This window comes from Chelonia mydas, chromosome 1, assembly GCF_015237465.2.
Source record: "Chelonia mydas isolate rCheMyd1 chromosome 1, rCheMyd1.pri.v2, whole genome shotgun sequence".
In the NCBI taxonomy this organism is placed as follows: Eukaryota; Metazoa; Chordata; order Testudines; family Cheloniidae; genus Chelonia; species Chelonia mydas.
In genome coordinates, this window is record NC_057849.1 from 278,455,159 (window position 1) to 278,476,116 (window position 20,958).

The 20,958-nt window shown below is 43.5% G+C and overlaps 1 protein-coding gene across 5 annotated transcripts in view; it reads left to right on the top strand.

Moving 5' to 3' along the window:
• The window catches only part of E2F7 (E2F transcription factor 7), a 31,252-nt gene extending 10,507 nt beyond the window's left edge, over positions 1-20,745 (top strand). For 2 of the 5 annotated variants that reach the window (XM_043547443.1, XM_043547440.1), the window contains exons 5-13: positions 1,753-2,040; positions 3,622-3,780; positions 4,656-4,793; positions 6,500-6,694; positions 7,207-7,291; positions 9,159-9,699; positions 10,705-10,981; positions 13,609-13,886; positions 16,731-20,037. In XM_043547443.1, coding sequence (XP_043403378.1) covers positions 1,753-2,040; positions 3,622-3,780; positions 4,656-4,793; positions 6,500-6,694; positions 7,207-7,291; positions 9,159-9,699; positions 10,705-10,981; positions 13,609-13,886; positions 16,731-16,907 — 2,138 coding nt within the window. In that variant the 3' untranslated portion in view covers positions 16,908-20,037. Of the gene's footprint in view, positions 1-1,752; positions 2,041-3,621; positions 3,781-4,655; positions 4,794-6,499; positions 6,695-7,206; positions 7,292-9,158; positions 9,700-10,704; positions 10,982-13,461; positions 13,887-16,730 lie in introns of all 5 variants that reach the window. The other 3 variants (XM_027819646.3, XM_027819648.3, XM_027819647.3) reach the window with 3 other exon arrangements.
• The last annotated feature ends 213 nt before the right edge of the window (positions 20,746-20,958 follow it).

Genomic DNA, 20,958 nt, shown 5'->3' on the forward strand with positions numbered 1-20,958 from the left:
TCATTGGTGACTTAAAACAAAGGAGTTTATTTAAATGTAGAGTTTGTGTCTCATTTAAAATAGTGGTTTGTTTTCCCCTTAGTTTTCATTTCCTATACCACTCCTGACCTTTGTGTAGCAAATAATGGCTTTAATGTAGATTTTGCCATCAATAGATAAAGCTGTATTCACTCAGCTCCTGGCTATGAAAAATCCATTTACGAGTCACAGCAGTACACAGTGCTTCCCAGTCTCTGCTCAGGGTCTATGGTACCTGGGCAGCCTTCATTAATAGGGTTCCCAATAGTTCTCTGGCCACAGATTAAAGCTGCACTTCTTTGGCTGTACCCATGAGAAAAGACAGAGGTGCAAACACCATCTCCCCTCTCCCAGGGTTAAACTGCCTGGGGGACAGTCTCTCCCTGTGATAGAAGTGTGTGAGTCAAGCCTACAGACTTTAGCTTAGATGTCTGTCTGTTCTCTCCCTTCCTGTTTATCTACAAATTCTTCAGACATCACTCCAGCTCTCCTGCTAATTAAATCTTATTGTGAGGGATCTGATCCTGCATTCCTTGTTTGCCCAAAATTCCCACTGAAGTCCATAGGAATGTTAAAGCAATGTTAAGAAACGCAGGATCAGACTGCAGATGGAGACTAAATTTATCTCAATACATTACAGGGTGCATAGATTCTCACTGACTCTAGCAACTTAGTCTTGTTTCTTCTGAACAGCTTCTTAGCCTATTGGCAGACTACTGAGGATTGGGATGGGAGGGAGGGTGACATTGGTGCACTTTGCTAAAAATATATATCTTGATCTTATTTGTTTTTGGGCTCCAGTGCCTGTGTTTGGGGGCAATGTGGGTCTGGGAATCACTGTACAAATATCTTGACAATGTGCCATCATCTCCTTTCCCATCAACATACCTTTGCTAAAGGCACTGGGATTCTATGCAGAGAATCATGTAGGAGAGGGTTTATGGTACTGGTGCTCAAAGGAACTAGTCTTGTAAATTATGTCTATGTATAGCACTCAGCACTTTCGTAGCACATTTCACTCAAAAAATCTCCATGCACTTTAAAACACTAACAAATTGGAAAGTCCCAGTACCCACGAGACTGGTAAATATTATCTATATTTTACAGATGGGTAAACATGCACATAGAGACCCTGTCTACATTAGGGAAATCTTTCAAAACTTCCCACAATTACCAATGCTTGTTCTGCTCCACTGCTGGTAGCAATGCTGTGAGCCCTAAGGCAGACAGCTATAGCCAGCACTTTGTCATTTAGACTAGCTCTTAGTGGGATTAGATGACTGTTTAAAATGGTGACTGCAGGCATTGGCCTGGAAATGGTTCAGGCTCCGAACACTGCTAACGCCAGTAGAGCTGAACCAGAGTTGGTACCTATGGGGAATTTTTGAAAATTTCCCTTTGCGTAGATGAGGTCAGAGATTAAAGTCCTGCTCTTGCTCCCATTGAAGACTATAAGCCCAATTCTCCATTGCTTTACACTTTGTGACGTATTTGACGGTGCCTGTAATTTACACAGTACTACACAAGTTCAAGGCAATGGGAAATCGGGCCCAGTGGCTATACTCCCATTGATTTAAGTAGGAGCAGACTCTGTGACTTACCCAGGGAAATGATGAAAGAGGGAACTTGCTGTGAGTAGATCTTTTTCAGTGCACGATTATACAAAAAGGAGGAGTGAGTAGAAGCATGTTTAAAAACAGGCATGCTTTTAAGTCTCTTTCTTCCTTAAAACAGGAGTTGAGCGTAGGCGCATCTATGACATAGTGAATGTTCTGGAATCGTTGCACCTCGTTAGCCGGGTGGCCAAGAATCAGTACTGTTGGCACGGACGACACAGCCTGAGTCAAACTCTGAAAAACCTTCAGGAAATAGGAGAGCTCCAGAAGTACGAAGAACAGATGGCTTACTTCCAGCATAAAGAGCAGGACCTTGAGTATAAATTTGGAGAATGTAAAAAGGAGACCTTTCTGGATTCCCAAGACAGACAGTTATTTGACTTTTCGGAGGCAGATTGCCCCTCTGGTAAGATGACTAATGGTTGATTGTATACAGATGCAGTCATACTGTTCACCATACACTGTAGCTTTTTTCTTATTTAATTGATTTGTTTATTAATGTAAAATACACGATATTGCTTGTGAAAGGTGCTGAATTCACCACTTCGGAAATGAGGCTCCTCTTTTTATTCACAGTGCAGGTACAGCACAGATGGCAGCAATTCCAGTCTTTCCCCTCACACTCAGTGGCCTGTCCTTGACAAGTCCCTTGAAACGCATGTTAACTAGTTACCGTATGTACTCGATCATAAGGTGGTTTGTTTATAAGCCGACCTTGCCCCCCAAGACGGATAAGTAAAAATGGAAAATTTTCCATGACCCATTCATAAGCCGACCCTATAATTCAGGGGTCAGCAAACTTTGGCTCCCGGACCATCAGGATAAGCCGTTGGCAGGCCGAGATGGTGTTTTGTTTTGTTTTTTTTTTTACCTCGAGTGTCCGCAGGCACAGAGGTAAACCTAAGTAAACAAAGTGTCCTGGCGTGCCAGCTGCTTACCCTGACGGGCCGGGACATCAACTGGTGGGGAAATTTTTTGGCAGGGAGAAGCTGGGGGTAACCCCTGTGACCACCCCCCACACATGACCCCACCCCGAGCCCAGGACCCCCACACTCTCCCCGTCCCATCCCTTCCCGCCCTAGCTGGGGCGGGCCAGGGGAGGATGTCTCTGACCTGGCTGCAACCTGCTCTGGCGGGCTGGGCCAGACTGGGCGGCGCGGCTGCAGCCTGCCAGCCCCGGAGCTGCAGCTGCTTCGGAGGCTGTGGGGAGAGCAGTGTGGCCAGAAGCGGAGACCCTGCCTCTTCCCTTCTGGGTCTTGCTGGCTGTGCTGCCTCTCCTTGCTCCCTCTGTTGGGGGGAGGGACTGTGTCCCACCTCTCCCCCTCTCTATACCCGTTCATAAGCCGACCCCCTTTTTACTAAAAACATTCAGCTTATGAACGAGTATATACGGTATGTTAAACAATCTGTTCCACCTTGTACGTAGCTGTGACACTCTGAGTAAGTTTCCAAGACCTGAAGAAGAGTTCTGTGTAAGCTTGAAAGCTTGTTTCTCCCACCAACAGAAGTTGGTCCAATAAAAGAGATTCCCTCACCCACCTTGTCTCTCTAGTTTCCATAACAGCCTTTTATGAAGGACTTTGTCAAACATTTTGTTTCTCTCTTCTCCCCGTCCCCTTCTGACTGGTAAATAGTCTTTGTCCTTTTCTATAACAGAGGGCCAGATCTTCCACTCTGTTACACTGGTCAGATGTTGGTATAAACTCCATGGCACTCAACAGTTATACTGTAATGGAGCAGGGAATCAGGCCCAGACTCCATAACAATTAAAACCAATTCTTTACGCTTTAATTTTTATTACCTTTTGAAGACGGCTAAAATGCTGATGTCCATCTGCCTTACATAATTATTTGCTGCCTGTAAAAAGATTTATGCTTTCCAACAAGGAAACACTTTACCCTTGTTGTACATGAGAAACCTTCTTAATGCTTTCTTGTCTGTAATAGATGACATATGCTAAGAGACTCGTGTTTTGTTTGTAATGCAGCATCTGCAAACAGCAGAAAGGACAAGTCATTGCGGATTATGAGCCAAAAGTTTGTCATGCTGTTCCTTGTTTCCAAAACCAAGATAGTCACTCTTGACATAGCAGCAAAAATACTGATAGAAGAAAGCCAGGATGCAGCGGATCACAGCAAGTTTAAAAGTGAGTATCACTGTTAAGAAATGGATTAATCATCCAGTCAGCAGGGAAATGGAGGCATATTCAGTTTGACATCTGAGATTTTTTTTTCCCCCCCATCTCAGATAACGTGGATAGAATCATCTGTGATTAAGGGTTTTTTAACTATAACATATAAAACTTACCCCTGCCCTGAATATTCAGATATGGGGGGGCAGGGATGGGGGGAGAAGAAGCATTCAGCTGCACAATTTATGGGTGTTGTCATCCAGCTACATCATCATTCAATCCGTTGGAGTTGTAGGGATTATAAAAACAAAAAATGGATTGATATGAGTTTTCTCCTATGCTGCTGCCTTCAGGATGGGATGAAACATTTTTATCAAGCAGTTCTGCTCTTGCTGGGGAATGCATCCATTGGACAGAAGGAAGAGAGGATGCTTTTCTAAAGTGACTTCTGAACAAACGGACATACTTCCTTTTAACCTATTTCCAAAAATTACCTTGGCATTATGGCAGAAATTCATTATCTTATACAGCAGTGGTCCCCAAACTTTTTCTGTTGTGCCCCCTCCTTACCCATAATCCAACCTGTCCTCCCCTCAGAGGCCATGGCCAAGAGCAGAGCTGTGCAGGGGTCTGGAGCTGGGAGCCACGGCCGGGAGAGGAGCCTGGGACTCGGGGCCGAGGCCAGGGCCGAAGCTGTGGCTGAGGACAGAGTGGAGCTGGGTGACACTTCCTCCCTGACCCCCATGGGGGTTGACCTGGGCCCATCTTGCCCCCCCCCCCCAAAAAAAATTCCTCTGGGCCCCCCAGGGGAGTGTGCCGCACAGTTTGGGGACCACTGTTGTACAGGCATATTTACAATATATTTCTTTACACTTTTGTTTACCTTCCAGCAAAGGTACGAAGACTGTATGATATCGCCAACGTTCTGACCAGCCTAGGGCTCATAAAGAAAGTGCATGTCACAGAAGAAAGGGGTCGCAAACCAGCCTTCAAATGGATTGGGCCTGTGGAATTCAGTGGAAATAGTGGTAATTTGTGTAGTTGGTGGTGGTTGGGAGGGGGAGGGCTGTCTGTTTGTTTATGTATTTTTCTGGAACTTTCTTCCAAAGGAGATTGATTTAAATCACTAAGTGGAAAGCCTCAGTTTAAATAAGCGGTTTTAATAATTTTCCATTTGTACTTCAGCTATTTTCTAAAGAAAGGTACATTCTCACTGGTTAATATAACCGTTAAAATATGTTGATTTACAGCTAAATAGCGCCTTTACATTCAATTTTGAATTTTTTTTTTGGCTACCTAGGAGGGTACACAATAACTATATACATTTATATAAGCAATTATATAGTTTAATATTGTCAGACTCTTATTTATTAATTGTACATTTTTAGTGTGTTAGAAAATGGTGAATAATATATTGCTTATTTACTACATAATTAACTTTGTGCTCGTGATTTGTGTCAAGCTGCATTATGATGGTAACTGGAATTTAATTAAGCACACAACCTCATATAACATTTATTTTTATTAAACAAAATAAGCCCTTAATACAGTACATGACCTAGTGTGCCAGATTTATAAAGCCAGACCTCAAAAGTTAATTTGTTTTTCCCTGATTCTTTCTTTTTATAGAAAAGCAGCCTTTCATTGTTTTTTGTTTTTGTTTGTTTTTGATAGAGGCTCATGGATTCAGCATATTTTATTTTTTATTTAAGAGATTATAATAAGTTTAGGTCTTTACATATTTTGTATTCATATCAGATTTCTTTTTAAACTGGTTTATTTTTAAAAAGAAAAACTTATAATTTAAATAACAAAATCCAATTTAAATAAAAAATTGTATATTTTTTATTTAAATCAATTGTTTTTCTTCAAAACAATAAAAAAAAAATTTTAAACCACCCTGCTCTTTCCCAAATTTTACGTGGTTGTTTTCTAGTTGAAGAGTGAGTCAGAATTCATTACCTTTTGTACCCATAAATGTGTAGTGTCTGATTTCCTAATGTAGGTCACCTATCTAGGCAGCCTTTAAAATCCCTGCCAGAATGTGAGAGTGGAGATATTTATGGATACATTTGGGGTTTTTTTGTGTTTTTGCATGTTACACTAGTTTAAGGTGCAAGGCAGTGGAAAATCAGGTCCTTAGGGCCACATTCTGGCCCATCCAGTGGCCCCCTTTGTGCTGCAAAGGGTCAATAAATCTGCCCTAAATAGGCAGCTGACTGTTCCCCCTACCTGGGGAATCAGCTGGGTGGTGCAGAGCTGTTCCTTTGCGTCCTGTCCCCTGACATGGAGGGGTTTGTTTCGGGAGATAAAGGGCATGACCATGGTGTGCCTACCTCCTGGTGATCGTTGGCTCCCAGACATGCCCCTGGGAGACAGCTCAAAGTAGAGCCCTTATGCCGCTTTATTTTAGGGCAGGCCAACCCTAGGATAAAGGAGAAGTAAGGGTTCATGTTAATGATACTTTTCCCCATCTTCCCATTTTACTCCCCGCAGCTGCTCCAAGTAGAGCTTAGATGTAGCCCAGGATCTGAGCTATATACAGTCCTGGAGTGGGTATGGGGGACCTTGTCTTGTCCGCTAGCTCTGACATAGTTTTGTGGTGTTAGAATAGTGCAGGGTTTAAAGGGGTTTTCTTCTGCTGTGTCTGTAGCAAAGCTCCACGACAGGGCAGAAGCTGCCATGACAACAGGTGTCCTTCAGGTGATAACTTAACAAAAACCAATTCCTTTAGATGAACTGAGAACTGATGTTCCAACATCTGCTGCTTTACCAGAACTGAAAAGAGGGGTGTGTGCCCAACATCAAACCTGTGCTAATGGAAAACAGAGGCTTGCACGGCATGCTTCATTTAATACTGTTCAGCCTTCTGAAGGGATCAAAAGGAAGGTCAGCTCTGAACCCAACAGCCCACATAGGGAAAGGCAAGGTAACTACCAAGAATTTTTGCTCTTTCCTAACCCATTGTGTCTGCCACTAACAGTCACTTTCAGCCTTGGAGCAGTGCTTTTATTTTTCAGTAAATTTTCTGTTCTCTACACACTGAAAGTATGGTGCTATTTCTTCTGTTGAAATTTGGCACAGTCAGATTAAGATTCTTTAAATAGAAAGAGAACAGATTTTTATTGTTTGGCTCCTGGTAAAATGGAGTTTACTGTAATCCAGTTTATAGCACTTTCACAATTTAGAATTGTAAAGTTATAAAGCAATTGCAGGTCCTTCCAGAATTCCCTGTCAACTGTCCCAAGCCTGCATGATGCTGAGGTGATTCTTGCAAGGAATTGAGGGTGCTCCGCTCCTCAGAGGTGCTGCTCAAACCAAATAGTGAATGTTATAAAAACATGCCTTGGTAGAAAAACTGCTTTCCATTCTTTGTATTACCAATATGAAAATGTGCTTAGTAAATCTGTAATTTAATTCAATGTCCCATTGTTCTTTCAGCTTGCATTGTAGGTTCAGATGAATACTGCTCCAAAATGATAAATCTAGCAGCTGTCTGCAGACAGAAGATGGAAAAGGATTCAAAGTAAGTTGGGTCTTAAAACTTGAAGTCTGCACAGTTCCCTGCCCTGTGCATTTTAATTTAAGGTCAAGATCTGTACTTGAGATGGAGATCTATAATTTCCAGTGACTTCCATTAGAGAATAGAAATTGGCTCTCCGGGTGGCTTTTGTTCTCCCAGGTGCATGTAAAAGATTCACACCAACATGCGTCACTTTTAATAGAGAAATAAAACAGCTATTGAGATTTTCAAAGCAGTCATGGGGAATTAGGCACATCTTCCTATACAATTAATGGACTATATATGCATAAATCCCCTGGAGTGTTTTGAAATTTTCATGCAATATATTTATTGGACGCTTAGGGCTACAAGCTCTCCTACCATGAGTAGGGCTCCATGTCTGTCACGGAGGTTGCAGAAGTCACAGATTCTGCGACATCTGACTTCTGCAGCAGCCATTGTGGCTAACCCCAGGGCCAGCCGCTCAGGTGGCCCCGCAGCCAGCCGCAACAGCCACTGTTCAAGCAGCCCCTGGCATCTGGCCCTGAGGACCACCTAATCAGCAGTGCTGGGGGCAGCTGGAGCAGCCGCTGCTCAGCAGCCCCCGGCAGCAGGCCCTGGCAAATGTTGCTCCTGGCCCTCCTCCCCCTACCATCGGGCAGCACCTCCTCCTCCGCTCCCCTCCGCCGAGCAGCGGCTCCCCCACAGCGGTGGTCCCAGGGGTGGCCAGAGCAGCCACTGCTTGGCGGCCCCTGGTAGCTGGTGGTCTGGGTCTGGCGCCCCTCCCTCCCAGCAGTGGCCCTTCCCCCCAAGATTTAGTCAGGAGTATTTATAGTATAAGTCATGGACCGTGACTAAATCATAGCCTTAACCATGAGCTTTTTCCACCCCAATGGGGCAAGAAAACTGAATTTGTACTCCTTCATTCTTTCGTCAGGGTTGTGGGGGTTCAATTCCCTTAACCAGTTTCAGATGAGCTACCAATAGGCTTGGGTCATCCACTGGCAGACCCAGGCCCAGAGTCACAAAGGTATTTAGCCACCTAACTTCTACTGTGACTTTGGGCCACAGTGCCTCTGTACTGGTTCCCAGCCCTGTATCAGCATGGTTCTTAAAAATAGCCCATGCACACACTGGGTGCTGAACCCAGAACCTTTACAGGGGTTTTTGGACTTGTGGAAGTGCAACCTGTACAAGTAGAGCTTGTTGAAATTTTGAAGCAAAAAACAGAATTTCCATCTTGCAATTGTGAAGAAATAATTCTTCCTCTCCCCTTTTTTAAAAAACAAACAAACAAAAAAAACCCCTCATTTTTTCCAATGGAAAAAGGGGGAAAGTTTTTAATAGCTAAGAGATGAAACAAAATATTTTTAACAAAACGACGAATCTTTTGGGGTTTTTGATCAACTCTCCATGCAAGTTAATACTGACTTTACTCATTAATTTGGAGCCAGAATATGTTAATGAGAGCTACTGTTTCCTCCCCATCTAAAAGGCTGGAAGTTAAACCCCACAGAGAGGCTTCTGTGGAGGAAAGGGGTAAGCATGCTACAGAGCTGTTCTGTTCCACTGCCAAATTCCAAACACCCTCTGCTAATGTAGGTGAGAATAGCATGAAGCCCTTAATGTGTGGGTGCATGTTGTATCTCCCTGCTAGCACTTATTGAAAGAACTGAATGGTAGCACAGCAAAAGAATCTGTGAGTCAGCTTCTCTGTGGTTTGACATGATATGTTAAGTGACTGATAAAGTGTTGGATAATTACTACATTCTGTCAGGTATTCTCCACACACAATCCCAGAGAGCCTCACTGTTTTATTTTAAGGGTGGTTTATGGGGATGTCATTCTGAACTAAACACTTTTTTCCCCCTCTTTTCCTTACATCTTTTAGGAGTAAAATTTGTGCCACTGAAACAATCTTAAATTCATCAAGGAACCCAGCCATAATCTCTCCTTTCTCTGTTCTTCCGGATCCTGGGGACTCTGATTTTTGCTTTAACCCCTTACCTCACCCAGTGTTTCCTGTTGCTCACTCAGACATGTCACACTTCTCTCTGCCAAATGGTATGAATGGCCAAGTTTTGCAGATTCCCACTTTGGCAGCCTCCAAAACAGAGAATGGGAAACCTGCTCTGCTCCCCAACCAGCCTTTTGTTTACCTCCCCTCTGCATCTCTCTTCATGCTATGTGGCAGTCCTCAGGAAAGTCTGTCAAGGGAGAACCTTCCAACTGCAGGAGAAAAGTGCAACAGAAGCCCTGAGGGGCAGGCCTCACCCCTAAAGCCACAAGCTGCTGTATGTGCTGTTAACTGTCACAAGCGTAGTTCCCAGAAGTGTGCATCTCTCTCCACGCCTGCAGCCAGCATAGAGCCAGCTGCTAAAAGGAAGACTATGGAGCAGAGTGATGTCCCCCTCTCATTGGTGCTACCCAAGGTAGGGAAGTGCATTTAATTGACACCCAACTTTGTTGCTAAGGCTGAGAGCAGGGGAAAGATACTTGTTACTTGAAATAGTCTTTTCTGCAGATAAACATTCACTGCAGATACCTATTTAGAGAAACAAATGCCACCTCCCTGCACAAGTATAATCAGGGGCGGGGAGAAATACATTTGGTGAAGCGTTAATTGGAAGATGTGTGCTGTGCCTCTGGTGAAAAATGACTGCCTCACAATGAGGCATGGATCACCTGTTGCACAGAGCCATGGCCCAGCTCACTCCCTACCACAGAAAAACCTTCAAGAGGGGAAGAAATCTGTCAGGATTCCTCTCCACATTGTCCTGTCACTGGAGCTGCCTCCAAACCTGGCAGTTCCACAGGAGACATTGTTCCTCCACACCAGCTCTTGTCCCAGCAGGGTTCACCTTGGCAGCATGGCTCATTCTACAGAGCCACAGGGGAGGTGATATGCATCTTCCCCTCTTCCCTGTCTTGCCTCCCTCTCTGTTCTCCCAGGCCAACTTCTCCCCTCAGCAGGATGAGTGGCTGGGGAGAGGATGGGGCCTTGGAGGCCAATGAGCCACTTTCTACAAAGGGAGGAGGAACACATTCAGAGTCCACTTCAGGTGCTGAAGTAGGGGGCAGGTCCTGGCCTCACGTCAGTGTTTGTATCTGAGTTGTCTGGGGCATCTACAAGGGATCTACAATCCTTGTCTAGTTTTTCCTTCACATTAAAAAAAAGCACCCCACTTCAGGGGTATTTCTGCAAGAGAACTACATCTGTTTAATAAGTCTAAGCCTTTAAGGTGAAATTCAGCCCTGTGCAGATGGCCCGTGCACTGTGCAGCCCTCAAACCATGACTTAAGTGGTGCATAGGCCTTATGCTGGCCCTCTGCACCTGGGTGAATTTCACTCTTCAGTCAAGGAAAGTATCTGAGAGATGGTACCTCATATACTATTTTAATTTGGACTCTTCCTTTCTAATTCTGTTTTTGCTCAGAAACCTTTTGACCCACCTGATGTAGAACATCCCCTGGGAAGCAGCTGTGCCTCTAATGTGCATCTAGGAGCTTTTCATCTTGACTTAGGAACTCCTGCTGCGGCTGCTGATGAGGCTGCAGAAGAGGATACAACTAAACCTTTAGATTCTCAGGAGCAGGAAAAGCAATCTCGGAACAGAGACCTTGAAGATTCCTCACTGGGAAAAGAGCACATCTCTCAAGAAAATACCAAACAACCCTTCTTTCCACAGTATCTCTATGTGCAGCCAGCTTCAGGTAAGGACTATACAGATTCACAGGGATACCTTATGACTAAATGATGAGGCCTAAACTTGAAAATCTAGGCATCTTAAGTGAGGTTCTTAAATCCAGATTTGGGCACCTAAATAAAAGTGACCTGAATTTCAGAAAACCTGATCACCCACAATCCCAGTGAAGTCAATGGGAGCTGCTTGTACTCAGCAACTCTCTCAAAACCAGTACACTTTTATTTAGGTACCTAAATATGGATTACAGTGAATAACGAGGGCTTCCCGTAGTCCTAAAGTAACGCATGTTATCCATCACAATAGTCCTGTTCTTTGGCACCAGAGCTGCTTTTTTTTTTTTTTTTTTTTTAATGTTTTAGCCCTTACGGTTGTAAAGAGAACCTTGAAAAGGAGACTGTATGTCTAGTGATGTAGTTAGGGCAACCTAACCCCCACGGCAGGCACAACTAGGTCAACCTAGCTACCACCTCCTGAGCGGATGGATTTATGACAGTGACAGAAAAACCCCTTTTGTCACTGTAGTGTCTACACTACAGCAGTGTAGCTGCAGCTGTGCCACTATAGTGCTTGTAGTACAGATGTAGCCTTAGTGTTTGGTGTTTTCATGAGCCTGAAATAATAGCTCTAGCAGGTGAGAACTGCCTCACTCATCTCAAGCAGGGCTTTGTGGATTCCACAGTCATGGAATTTGCTGCTGCAGAATTTGTCCTATTGTTATTGCCAGGCACGTAAATTCTTGTTTTCTGGCTCCCTGCCCTGCCGGAAGCAGTTTGCAGTTGGCACAAGGGGTAGTTACTTGCATTACAGTGTATGCTTTGGTCCATGGAGCTAGACAGCAGGGAGCCAGAGCTGAAGTCCAGCTTGTAGCCAAGAGTGTGGAGAACTAGAAGATTAGGCTGGTGAGTTGAGCAGCCTGGAGAACACTGCAGCAACTGAGGTCCAGGGAGTTGAGTTGCTCTCCTAAAGACAGTTACAAGCTTTCCCCTTTCCAGGCACCTGAGTGAAGTCTAGGGAAGAGGATTTTATGGCAACAGAGTAAGCTGCTGTGGAATGGAGAGGTTGCTCCCTTGGAATTTAGTCCCATTGTGACACTGAGTCAAAGACACTAGAGCTCCACATGGATGCAGGGGTTCCCCTGTGTGGAGCAACTTATGGGCTGGGGGTCTTACTTTGAAAGGTTGATCAAGGTGTTCAGAAGATCCAATAAATTGGGGGCCAGTTCAGATCCTATTGAAAACAATGAAAGTCTTTCCATTGACTGCAGTTAGTTTGGGCCCTTAACAAGTGGATTTTTATAAATTTGTTATTTCTTTAAAGTAGGGCTGTCAAAAGATTACAAAAATTAATCGCAAGATTCTTAAAAAATCACGATTAGTCACAGTTTTCATCACACTGTTAATAATAGAATACCATTTATTTAAATATTTTTGGATATTTTCTACATTTTCAAATATATTGATTTCAGTTACTACACAGAATACAAAGTGTACAGTACTCACTTTATATTTTTTATTACAAATATTTGCACTGTAAAAATGGATAAACAAAAGAAATAGTATTTTTCAATTTACCTCATAAAAGTACTGTAGTGCAATCTCTTTATCGTGAAAGTGCCTGACAGGGTGGGGAATTACAGGTAGCACCCCATAAATGTAAACAAACTTGTTTGTCTGAGCGATTGGCTGAACAAGAAGTAGGTCTGAGAGGACTTGCAGGCTCTAAAGTTTTACATTGTTTTATTTTTGAGTGCAGTTATGTAACAAAAACAAATCTACATTTGTAAGTTGCACTTTCACAATAAAGATATTGCACTATAGAACTTGTATGAGGTGAACTGAAAAATACTATTTCTTTCTTTATTACAGTGCAAATATTTGTAATAAAAAATAATATAAAATGAGCACTGTACACTTTGTATTCTCTGCTGTAATTGAAATCAATATATCTGAAAACAGAAAAACATCCAAAAATATTTATAATACATTTAAATTGGTATTCTATTATTGTTTAACAATGCTATTAAAATGGCTAATTTTTTAATCATTAATTTTATTTTGAGTTAATCACATGAGTTAACTGCAATTAATTGACAGCCCTACTTTAAAGTTGTGTATAAGTTGTTTTGTTTTTTTAAGTAGTTCAGTCAATTATTTCTATTAGTGGGGAAACAAGTACTAAGCTTGTGTCTACAGCGTGCAGCTTATGGTTCTTTTGTTATTTATATAACAGCAAATGGTGCTTGGTGCATTACAGATGTTGGCAATCTAAAGAGAAAAATATGAAAGGAAGATGAGAGGAAAGGTGGGAGTATAACAAATGGAGAGAGATTGAGCAGCTCTCTCGGGCTGTTTATAACCTTCATATTACCTTTTTCCTAAACAACTTCACTTTCTGCTTCTCCCTTTTACTGAATAACTGTGTAGTATGGTTAATGTCAATTAGCAAATTGCATTAATTCCTTAATTTGCTCTTTTTTTTTTGGTTTAGGATTAAGTGGTTTTAACTTCCTGTTTTCTGCAAACCAACCCCCTGGTGCTGTTGGTCTGTCTGCAAGCCAGTTACCATCTCTTAGTGTTCCCTGTGTGGTAGTGCCATCTACAGCCTTGGCACCCTTCCCTCTTATCTGTTCTCCAGCAATCACCAGTCCGCTTTCTTCTGCTCCTCCTGGCTCTTTTCCAAATACTGCGTCCACGAATTTCAGCATGCCTGGCCTAACGTCAACAACACCCGTCTTTATTGGCACCACAGCAATGGTTACTCCGAAGACCTCCAAAATACCTTCAGTGGATCCACAGCAGCCGGTTCCTTCTGCTGTACATTTGAGCCCTATACTTGGAAGATCTTGCCGCACCGTTAAACTGGAATCCCCAGTTTGTACGGGGCCTCCAGTCACCCTTCTGAAACTACAACAGGTGAGGAATTAATTAAAGGGAAGCTATACAAAAGTGCAATCCTGGGGTCAAGTGGCTGAGACTGAATGAAAGTGAATTGGTTTTGGAGTTATTTACTCAGCTTCAGAGTGTGTGTGTTCCTCTGTCTCAAAGTGAGAGGATAACAAACCCTGGTGCAGTGGTTACCATTACGGTTAAATATTTAAAAAAAAAAAAACCCTGACAGGCTGAAGTGTATCTGCAAGTTTGCTAGCACCATATATTGAAGTAGAACAAATTATTACTCTTTCTCAGAAATCGGAGTCTATGCTTTTCCCTGGTGCTCTGATTGGTAAGGCTGTAAGAAAGTTGTGGGGCGGTTTTAGGGAGGGCGGGAAGGGTTTGGTTCAAAAGGTGCAGCCACACCTTTGTTAGTGTTGTGGTTTAAGGCATGCAGCCTAACTTCCAAAGCAGGGCAGCAGCACAGAAGAGGTATGTGTCCTGTTTGGCTCTCAAAGGCAAGCATGACAATGAGGCAGCCAGGTAAAATTTTGAGTGGTGTTGCAACCATATGTGCCAGGTTACACCACCGTTCACTCAAATTTGGCATGGTCACCCCCTCTGCCATGACGTCTATGAGTGGCATTGCAACCAGTGACGAGCTGCCAAAATCTTAACAACCGGTTCCCTCCTCACCCCACGAGGGCGTTGTGGCCCGCCCCCCGGGACTCCTGCCCCATCCAACCCCCCATATTCCTTGACACCTCCCCCCCCCCACCCCCCCCCCCAGGAACTCTGCCGCATCCACCCCTCTGCCCTGTCCCCTGACTGCCCCCAGAACCAGGCAGGAGGGTCTCGTGGGCCACTGTAGTGGGTGCCCACCCCGCCCTGCCCCTAAGAGCTGGAGGGACCTGCCGGGGGGCGAGCTGGGGAGTCCCGGTGGGGCTTACCTGGGGCGGCTCCCAGGAAGCATCCGGCAGGTCCCTCTGGCTCCTAGGGGTGGGGTAGCGTAGCTGGGGGGGGAGCAGCCACTCCCTCCACTGATCACATCAAAAGTGGTGCCTTAGGCACTGACTCCGTGGGTGCTCTGGGGCTGGAGCGCACCCACAGGGAAAATTTGATGGGTGCAGAGCCCCCACCCACTGGCAGCTCCCAGCCCCAGCTCACCTCCGCTCCACCTCCTTCCCTGAATGCACTGCCCCGCTCTGCTTCTCCACCCCCTCCCCCAGCTTCCCGCGAATCAGCTGTTTGTGCTGGAAGCCTGGGAGGGCTGAGAAGCAGGCGGCGGCTTCGCGCTCAGGCCCAGGGAGGCGGAGGTGAACTGGGGTGGGGAGTGGTTCCCCTGCACGCCTCCCGGGTTACCTGCTGCAGCGCAGGTGGCCCTCCTCGCGCCCCCAGATCCTCTCCGCTCCGCCTCCTTGGGCCTGAGCGCAAAGCCACTGCTTGCTTCTCAGTCCTCCTAGGTTTTCTGCACGAACAGCTGATTCACGGGAAACCGGGAGGGGCAGAGAAGCAGAACGGGACAGTGTGTTCAGGAGAGGAGGCGGAGTGGAGGTGAGGTGAGCTGGGGCCAGGCAGGGAGCTGCTGGTGCCTGCTCTGCACCCACCAAATTTTCCCCATGGGTGCTCCAGCCCCGGAGCACCCACGGAGACGGTGCCTAAGGTGCCACTTTTGGCCAGTTGTTAGGGACAACCGGTTCTAAAAGGGCTTCTAAATTTAACAACCAGTTCCAGCGAACTGGTGTGAACCAGCTCACCACTGATTGCAACCTAGCGTTAACAATAATGCCATTAACACAGTGTTTGTGATTTTTCTTAGGTAAAGAAATCACAAATACAAATTCAGAATGGGGAGGAAATCAGCTGTGTTTAGTACTATAAATGAGATCAAACTGCATTCATTATAGTTAAAGCTACGATTTAGTCACAGGTATTTTTAGTAAAAGTCATGGACGGGTTATGGTCAGTAAGCAATAAACAAACTATAAATACCCCTGACTAAATCTCGGGGGGGAGGGGGTATTGCTACTGAGAGAGGAGCTAGGGGCCACTGCTGCGCGGGGGGAGTGCCCTGAGGCCAGGGACACCAGCTACCAAGGGCCAATGAGCAGTGGCTTCTCTGGCTACCCAGGGACCGCTGCTCAGGTAGTCCCTGGGGCCAGCTGCCCAGGGCTGCCCAAGCAGTGGCTAGTGTGGCTGGCCTCAGAGTCTCTCCAGCAGCAGCCAGTGCACCTGGCCCCGGGGCCACTCCAGCAGCAGTAGGTGTGGCTGCCCTTGGGGCCACTTGAACACTGGCTCCAGAGCCAGCTGCTTGGGTGGCCCTGGGGTCAGCCACACTGACTGCTGCAGAAGTCACGGAAAGTCATGGAATCTGTGACTTTCGTGACAGACATGGAGCCCTACTTGTAGTACATCACTACCTGCTTCTCATATCCACTATGCTTGTTTTTGCTTTAGTTTTACTCTTTTAAAATTATTATTTCGCTACTGGGGAATGGCCGAGCCATTAAAAATAAATAATAACTTTGGATGTTTGCAAACTTATGAAAAATGTTGTAACAGAGAATTCAAAAATCAATCATAATATAACCACTAAAAAGAGTGATAGGCTGCATATCCAAGGAAAAGGATTGTGTTATAAAGCTCTCGCTAAAGTTTTCAAACCAGATGTCTAGCACTAGGCACCTAAAATCCATATTGGGCACCTGACAGTGAGGTAGTGCAGGCACTTTAAACGGAATTTGTCTGATTTTTTTTTTTTTTTAGTTGGGTAAATATGAATTTAGAAGCCTAATTTTAGACACCTGGTTTGAAATTCTCACTTTTATGTGTTCTCACTTTTGGATAAGACACTTCTGAGTTGCTTTGTTTCATTTTTATAATTAGCCATCATCAACCCCGCTTACTCCGAAGAGCATTCGTCCTACACATCACGAAGCATTTTTCAAAACTCCCGGCAGCCTTGGAGATCCTATTGCATGGAAGAAAAATGAAGGCAACCAAACCAGAAATGCCAGTTCTGTTCAGAGAAGACTAGAAATCTCCAGTAGTGGCAGTGACTAATCCAGCTCATTGCAAAGGTGTGGTCATAGTGTAATATGACTTCATAGTTCTTACAAAAGAAGCAGCTATCGCATAACAAGAGGAGCATGTTAAAATATCATCCCTATTGGCACACTTCCCTGTTGTGTATTTGCCCACTAGTTCTTTAACTTTCTCTTTCATGAATCATCCCTATCACTGAAATATCTTTATTAATTGCTCATTTAATACTAGTTAGGATTCAAACTTTGTGCACGGTGCAGCAATGTGAGCATCAAATTGCATTTGTGGTTTTAATTTGAAAAATATCATATTGCTGTGAGGAGATGCAAACAGACTTACTGGAGTCTCATGGAGCTGTTTTGTTTTTTCTTGTTTGTTTGGGTGGTGGTTTTTAAATGAGCTGTCTAGCACTTATCTAGGGTGAGTGTTTGTTTTTTACATGTCCTCTACTTACCCTGAGTAAATCTGTGGTAAAAAACGACAACCTCCTGCAGTTGTAAAAGCAGCGGCTTGCTGGGTTCCAATCTGTCAAGTTCTGCCTCAGCCTTAATGCAGCCTCTTGTTATTTATTTTGTACATTGGAATGGGATTTAGTGCAAAATTTTTGCAGCCTCAAAATAACAGATTTTCTCAGGGTACGACTACTTGAATATTAATTGGCTGTTGTACAGTTTTCCCTGCACTTGTTTTACAAAAGCCTAATAAACTTACAGTATGGATGAATGTATACATATGAAAAATATTAAGACCAAAATAACTGTGAATCTTAACTTTTGTTGGTAGTTGTGTTAATGAACTGTATTAGTCCTTGTCTTGTGTCTTTTACTGGGCAAAATGTACACGTTAATTGACAAATAGTCCAGAAGCTGGTTCCTAAATAACACAATCTGACAAATTAATTTGGGAATAGTGAACCTTTGAAATGTGTGTATTAGGATTTCATCTCCAGTTGAAATATATGGTCTAGAATCTCTCTCTAAAGCCAGATTACAGTGATGAGCAGTTACTCACAAGATTAGATCCAGTTTCCAAAGGGAATACTCGTGTGCATAACTGTTCACCAGTGACAATAGGGGGTTTTGGTAACTCTCATTAGAAAGAATAGTTATCCAACTACATTTTAATGTGGCTGGAGATTAAGAACAGGGACGGTCCCCCATGAATGGCATGTTTGAATACACTTGAAAAATGGGAGGGTTTGCATTTAGGCACATATATGGCTAAATTGTAGAAAGAGAATATCAATGAGCAGGAGTCATGAATTTGGAAAGAGGGGGAGGTAGTTATTTTTATTCCTGGAGGGAAGGTAGGAATAAAGAAAGGCATATGTCACACTTAGCATTCAGAGTCCTCAAAGAGTGGAAATAATGTAATGGTTAGTACTGATTTGAGATGTTTTCACAAACTTAGTCTGCAATTGTATTTTTTCAGTCTTTTTTAATATTATCATGTTGTGTTGAGTTTTTATCAGAAATATGGGTAGCCACATCAGCTCTTCTTTCATGCAGTGAGAATGTTGTGTGTTTACTGGTATTGCTCCCTTGAGAGCAGACAGTCTAGTGTGCTACTTCTCCAGTCTTGGGAGTGAAGGATGTTGTTGTGGGTTTTTTTAATAAGGAAATGTGTCCTTACAATATGGAATTTAAGAATGAATTTCAGTGGAGCTGGAAGTGGGAGTACAGTGGCCTTATGTTAGAAGTAGACCAATAACAGCCTTATAAGGAGGGAGTATTTTAATCCCTTTTTAAAAACAAACAACTTGAGAGGAGAATTATAACAGAAAATTTCAGGTGTGGGGAAGGGAAACCTTACCACTGTTAAAACTTGTTTTATTTTTTACACTACAGTTTTGCAAGTTTACATGATTGTATTTGATTCATTTTTTTTCTTACACACCCAATTATAAATTGCTTTCCAAAGTGAAATGAAGTCTGTAGCTAACATTAATAGTGCCAAGCATAATTGCAGCTACTGATGCTGTGATTCTTCCTCAGCTAGTACAAGTCAGTACCTGTTCAGGCCTGAAACAGACTGCTATTGTTCCAGATTGTGAGACTAGTGTAGATTCTCCGTACAATCTGTTTGCTCCTGTACTTGTGAGCAGCATGTTAGTGAAATGGCAGTCTGGAAGGAGGAGGAGTGATCTAAAATATTAAGCCTTTTTACTCCACAGTTAAATCATCATTGCAAAGCCCATCTCATTTTGTCAGTACGGGCGTTCTGTTTCATGACTGACCTAACTATACTTAAACAAACAGGGACAGAAAATCTTCAGTTTCCAATATCTACTTCCACATGTTGACTTTTCATTAAAACACTGGGCCTGATTCTGATCTCATTTTCACCAATGCCAATCAGACATAACTCTACTGAAGTCAGTGGAGTTAGACCAATTATGGTGAGAGCAGAATCAGGCCTACTTAGCTTTTGTAATATACAGAGAGTGCAAGGGTTGCTAGGGGGCTTGACGCTGTCCCATTTATGTCAATGGCAAGACTCTCACCCAGGTAAATAGGAGCAGGAGCGAGACCACTGTGGAGTGTAAAATAACCTATCAAACCATGCTACCTGCAGAAGAACTTGCAGCAGTTAGGCCTGCTGCACTTGATTTGGGGTATTTCTGGTAGTCGAGGCAATGGCAGTCTATACTTCCTCTTCCATTGTGTTCAGTGAAACAAATCAGCAAAACCGCGAAAGAGAAGCAGGATTGGAATTTGCACTGAGGAAAGTGCACGTGCACGATATTGTGCAGGGTTTGTGAAACCTTTATGCTCTGGTACAAGTGTTGGGGGGGGGGGGTGTATAATTTATATACTTGAATCTACCTACCAGGTTTACATTTCTCAATTTCTTTTGTAAAAGGTGCTATTTCTGTATTTAAAAAGCTGTATTTTTAATGTAAAGCTGCTTCCTCTTTGTATCATTGCACTGCTAGTTTTATATAGATATTAATTTTATTGCTGCTTGTAACTGTTCTTCACTGGTTCGACATCACTTCCTCCTTTTCCTCTTATCTAGCGATGTTCTTTGTAGCTACCTGCATATAACTGTACTACAAGCACACTGTTGTTGCGTTGCATTTTTTTAATACCTTTTAGAAAAATCTTAAAACTTTACAAAATAATAAAAGAACTAAAAAAAAAACAAACCGCAGCCATGGTGGAGGAGTGTTTTTTTTTTTTGCTTTTATCTATCTAAAATGTATCCAGGTTGCTCATCACTTTAGCATCTGAGCACCAAATACAGTAACTGAGATCCACACAGAGCACCTCAGAGTGGCTTCCAGGGTCAGCAGCTTTCCTTACCATGGGTGAGATTCTCACCCCTTCTTGGGCCCCTGTATGCTGAGTAAAAGCCCCAGAACAGTGCAAAGGGGCTCTGTCATAACTATACAGCCAAGGGTAGCCTAGAATTCCCTCCTACCTGTAAGGGGTTAAGAAGCTCAAATAACCTAGTTGGCACCTGACCAAAAGGACCAATGGGGAAAGAAGATACTTTCAAATCTTGGGGAGGGAGGCTTTGTTTTGTGTGTTCTCTTGGGAAGCAGAGAAGCATCAGGTCATAAAACTCCTTCTCCTATAAACCATCCTAAAAGTCTCTCATATTACAAAAATTGTAAGTAAAAGCCAGGCAAGGTGTGTTAGATTATCTTTTTTGTTCTGCTTGTGAATTTTTCCTTTGCTGGAGGGAGGTTTATTCCTTTTTTGTGTGTGTAACTTTGAAACTAAGCCTAGAGGAAGTTCTACTGTGTTTTTGAATCTTTTGTTACCCTGTAAAGTTATTTTCTATCCTGAACTTACAGAGGTGGTGATTTACCTTTTTGATTTTTTTTTTAATTAAATAAAATCCTTCTTTTAAGAACCTGACTGATTTCTCTATTGTCCTAAGACCCAGGGGTTTGGTTCTGTGATCACTTTGTAACCAATTGGTTAGGATATTATTCTCAAGCCTCCGCAGGAAAGGGGGTGTAAGAGCTTGGGGGGATATTTTGGGGGAATAGAAACTCCAAGTGGTCCTTTCCCTGATTCTTTGTTAAATCACTTGGTGGTGGCAGCGTACCATCCAAAGG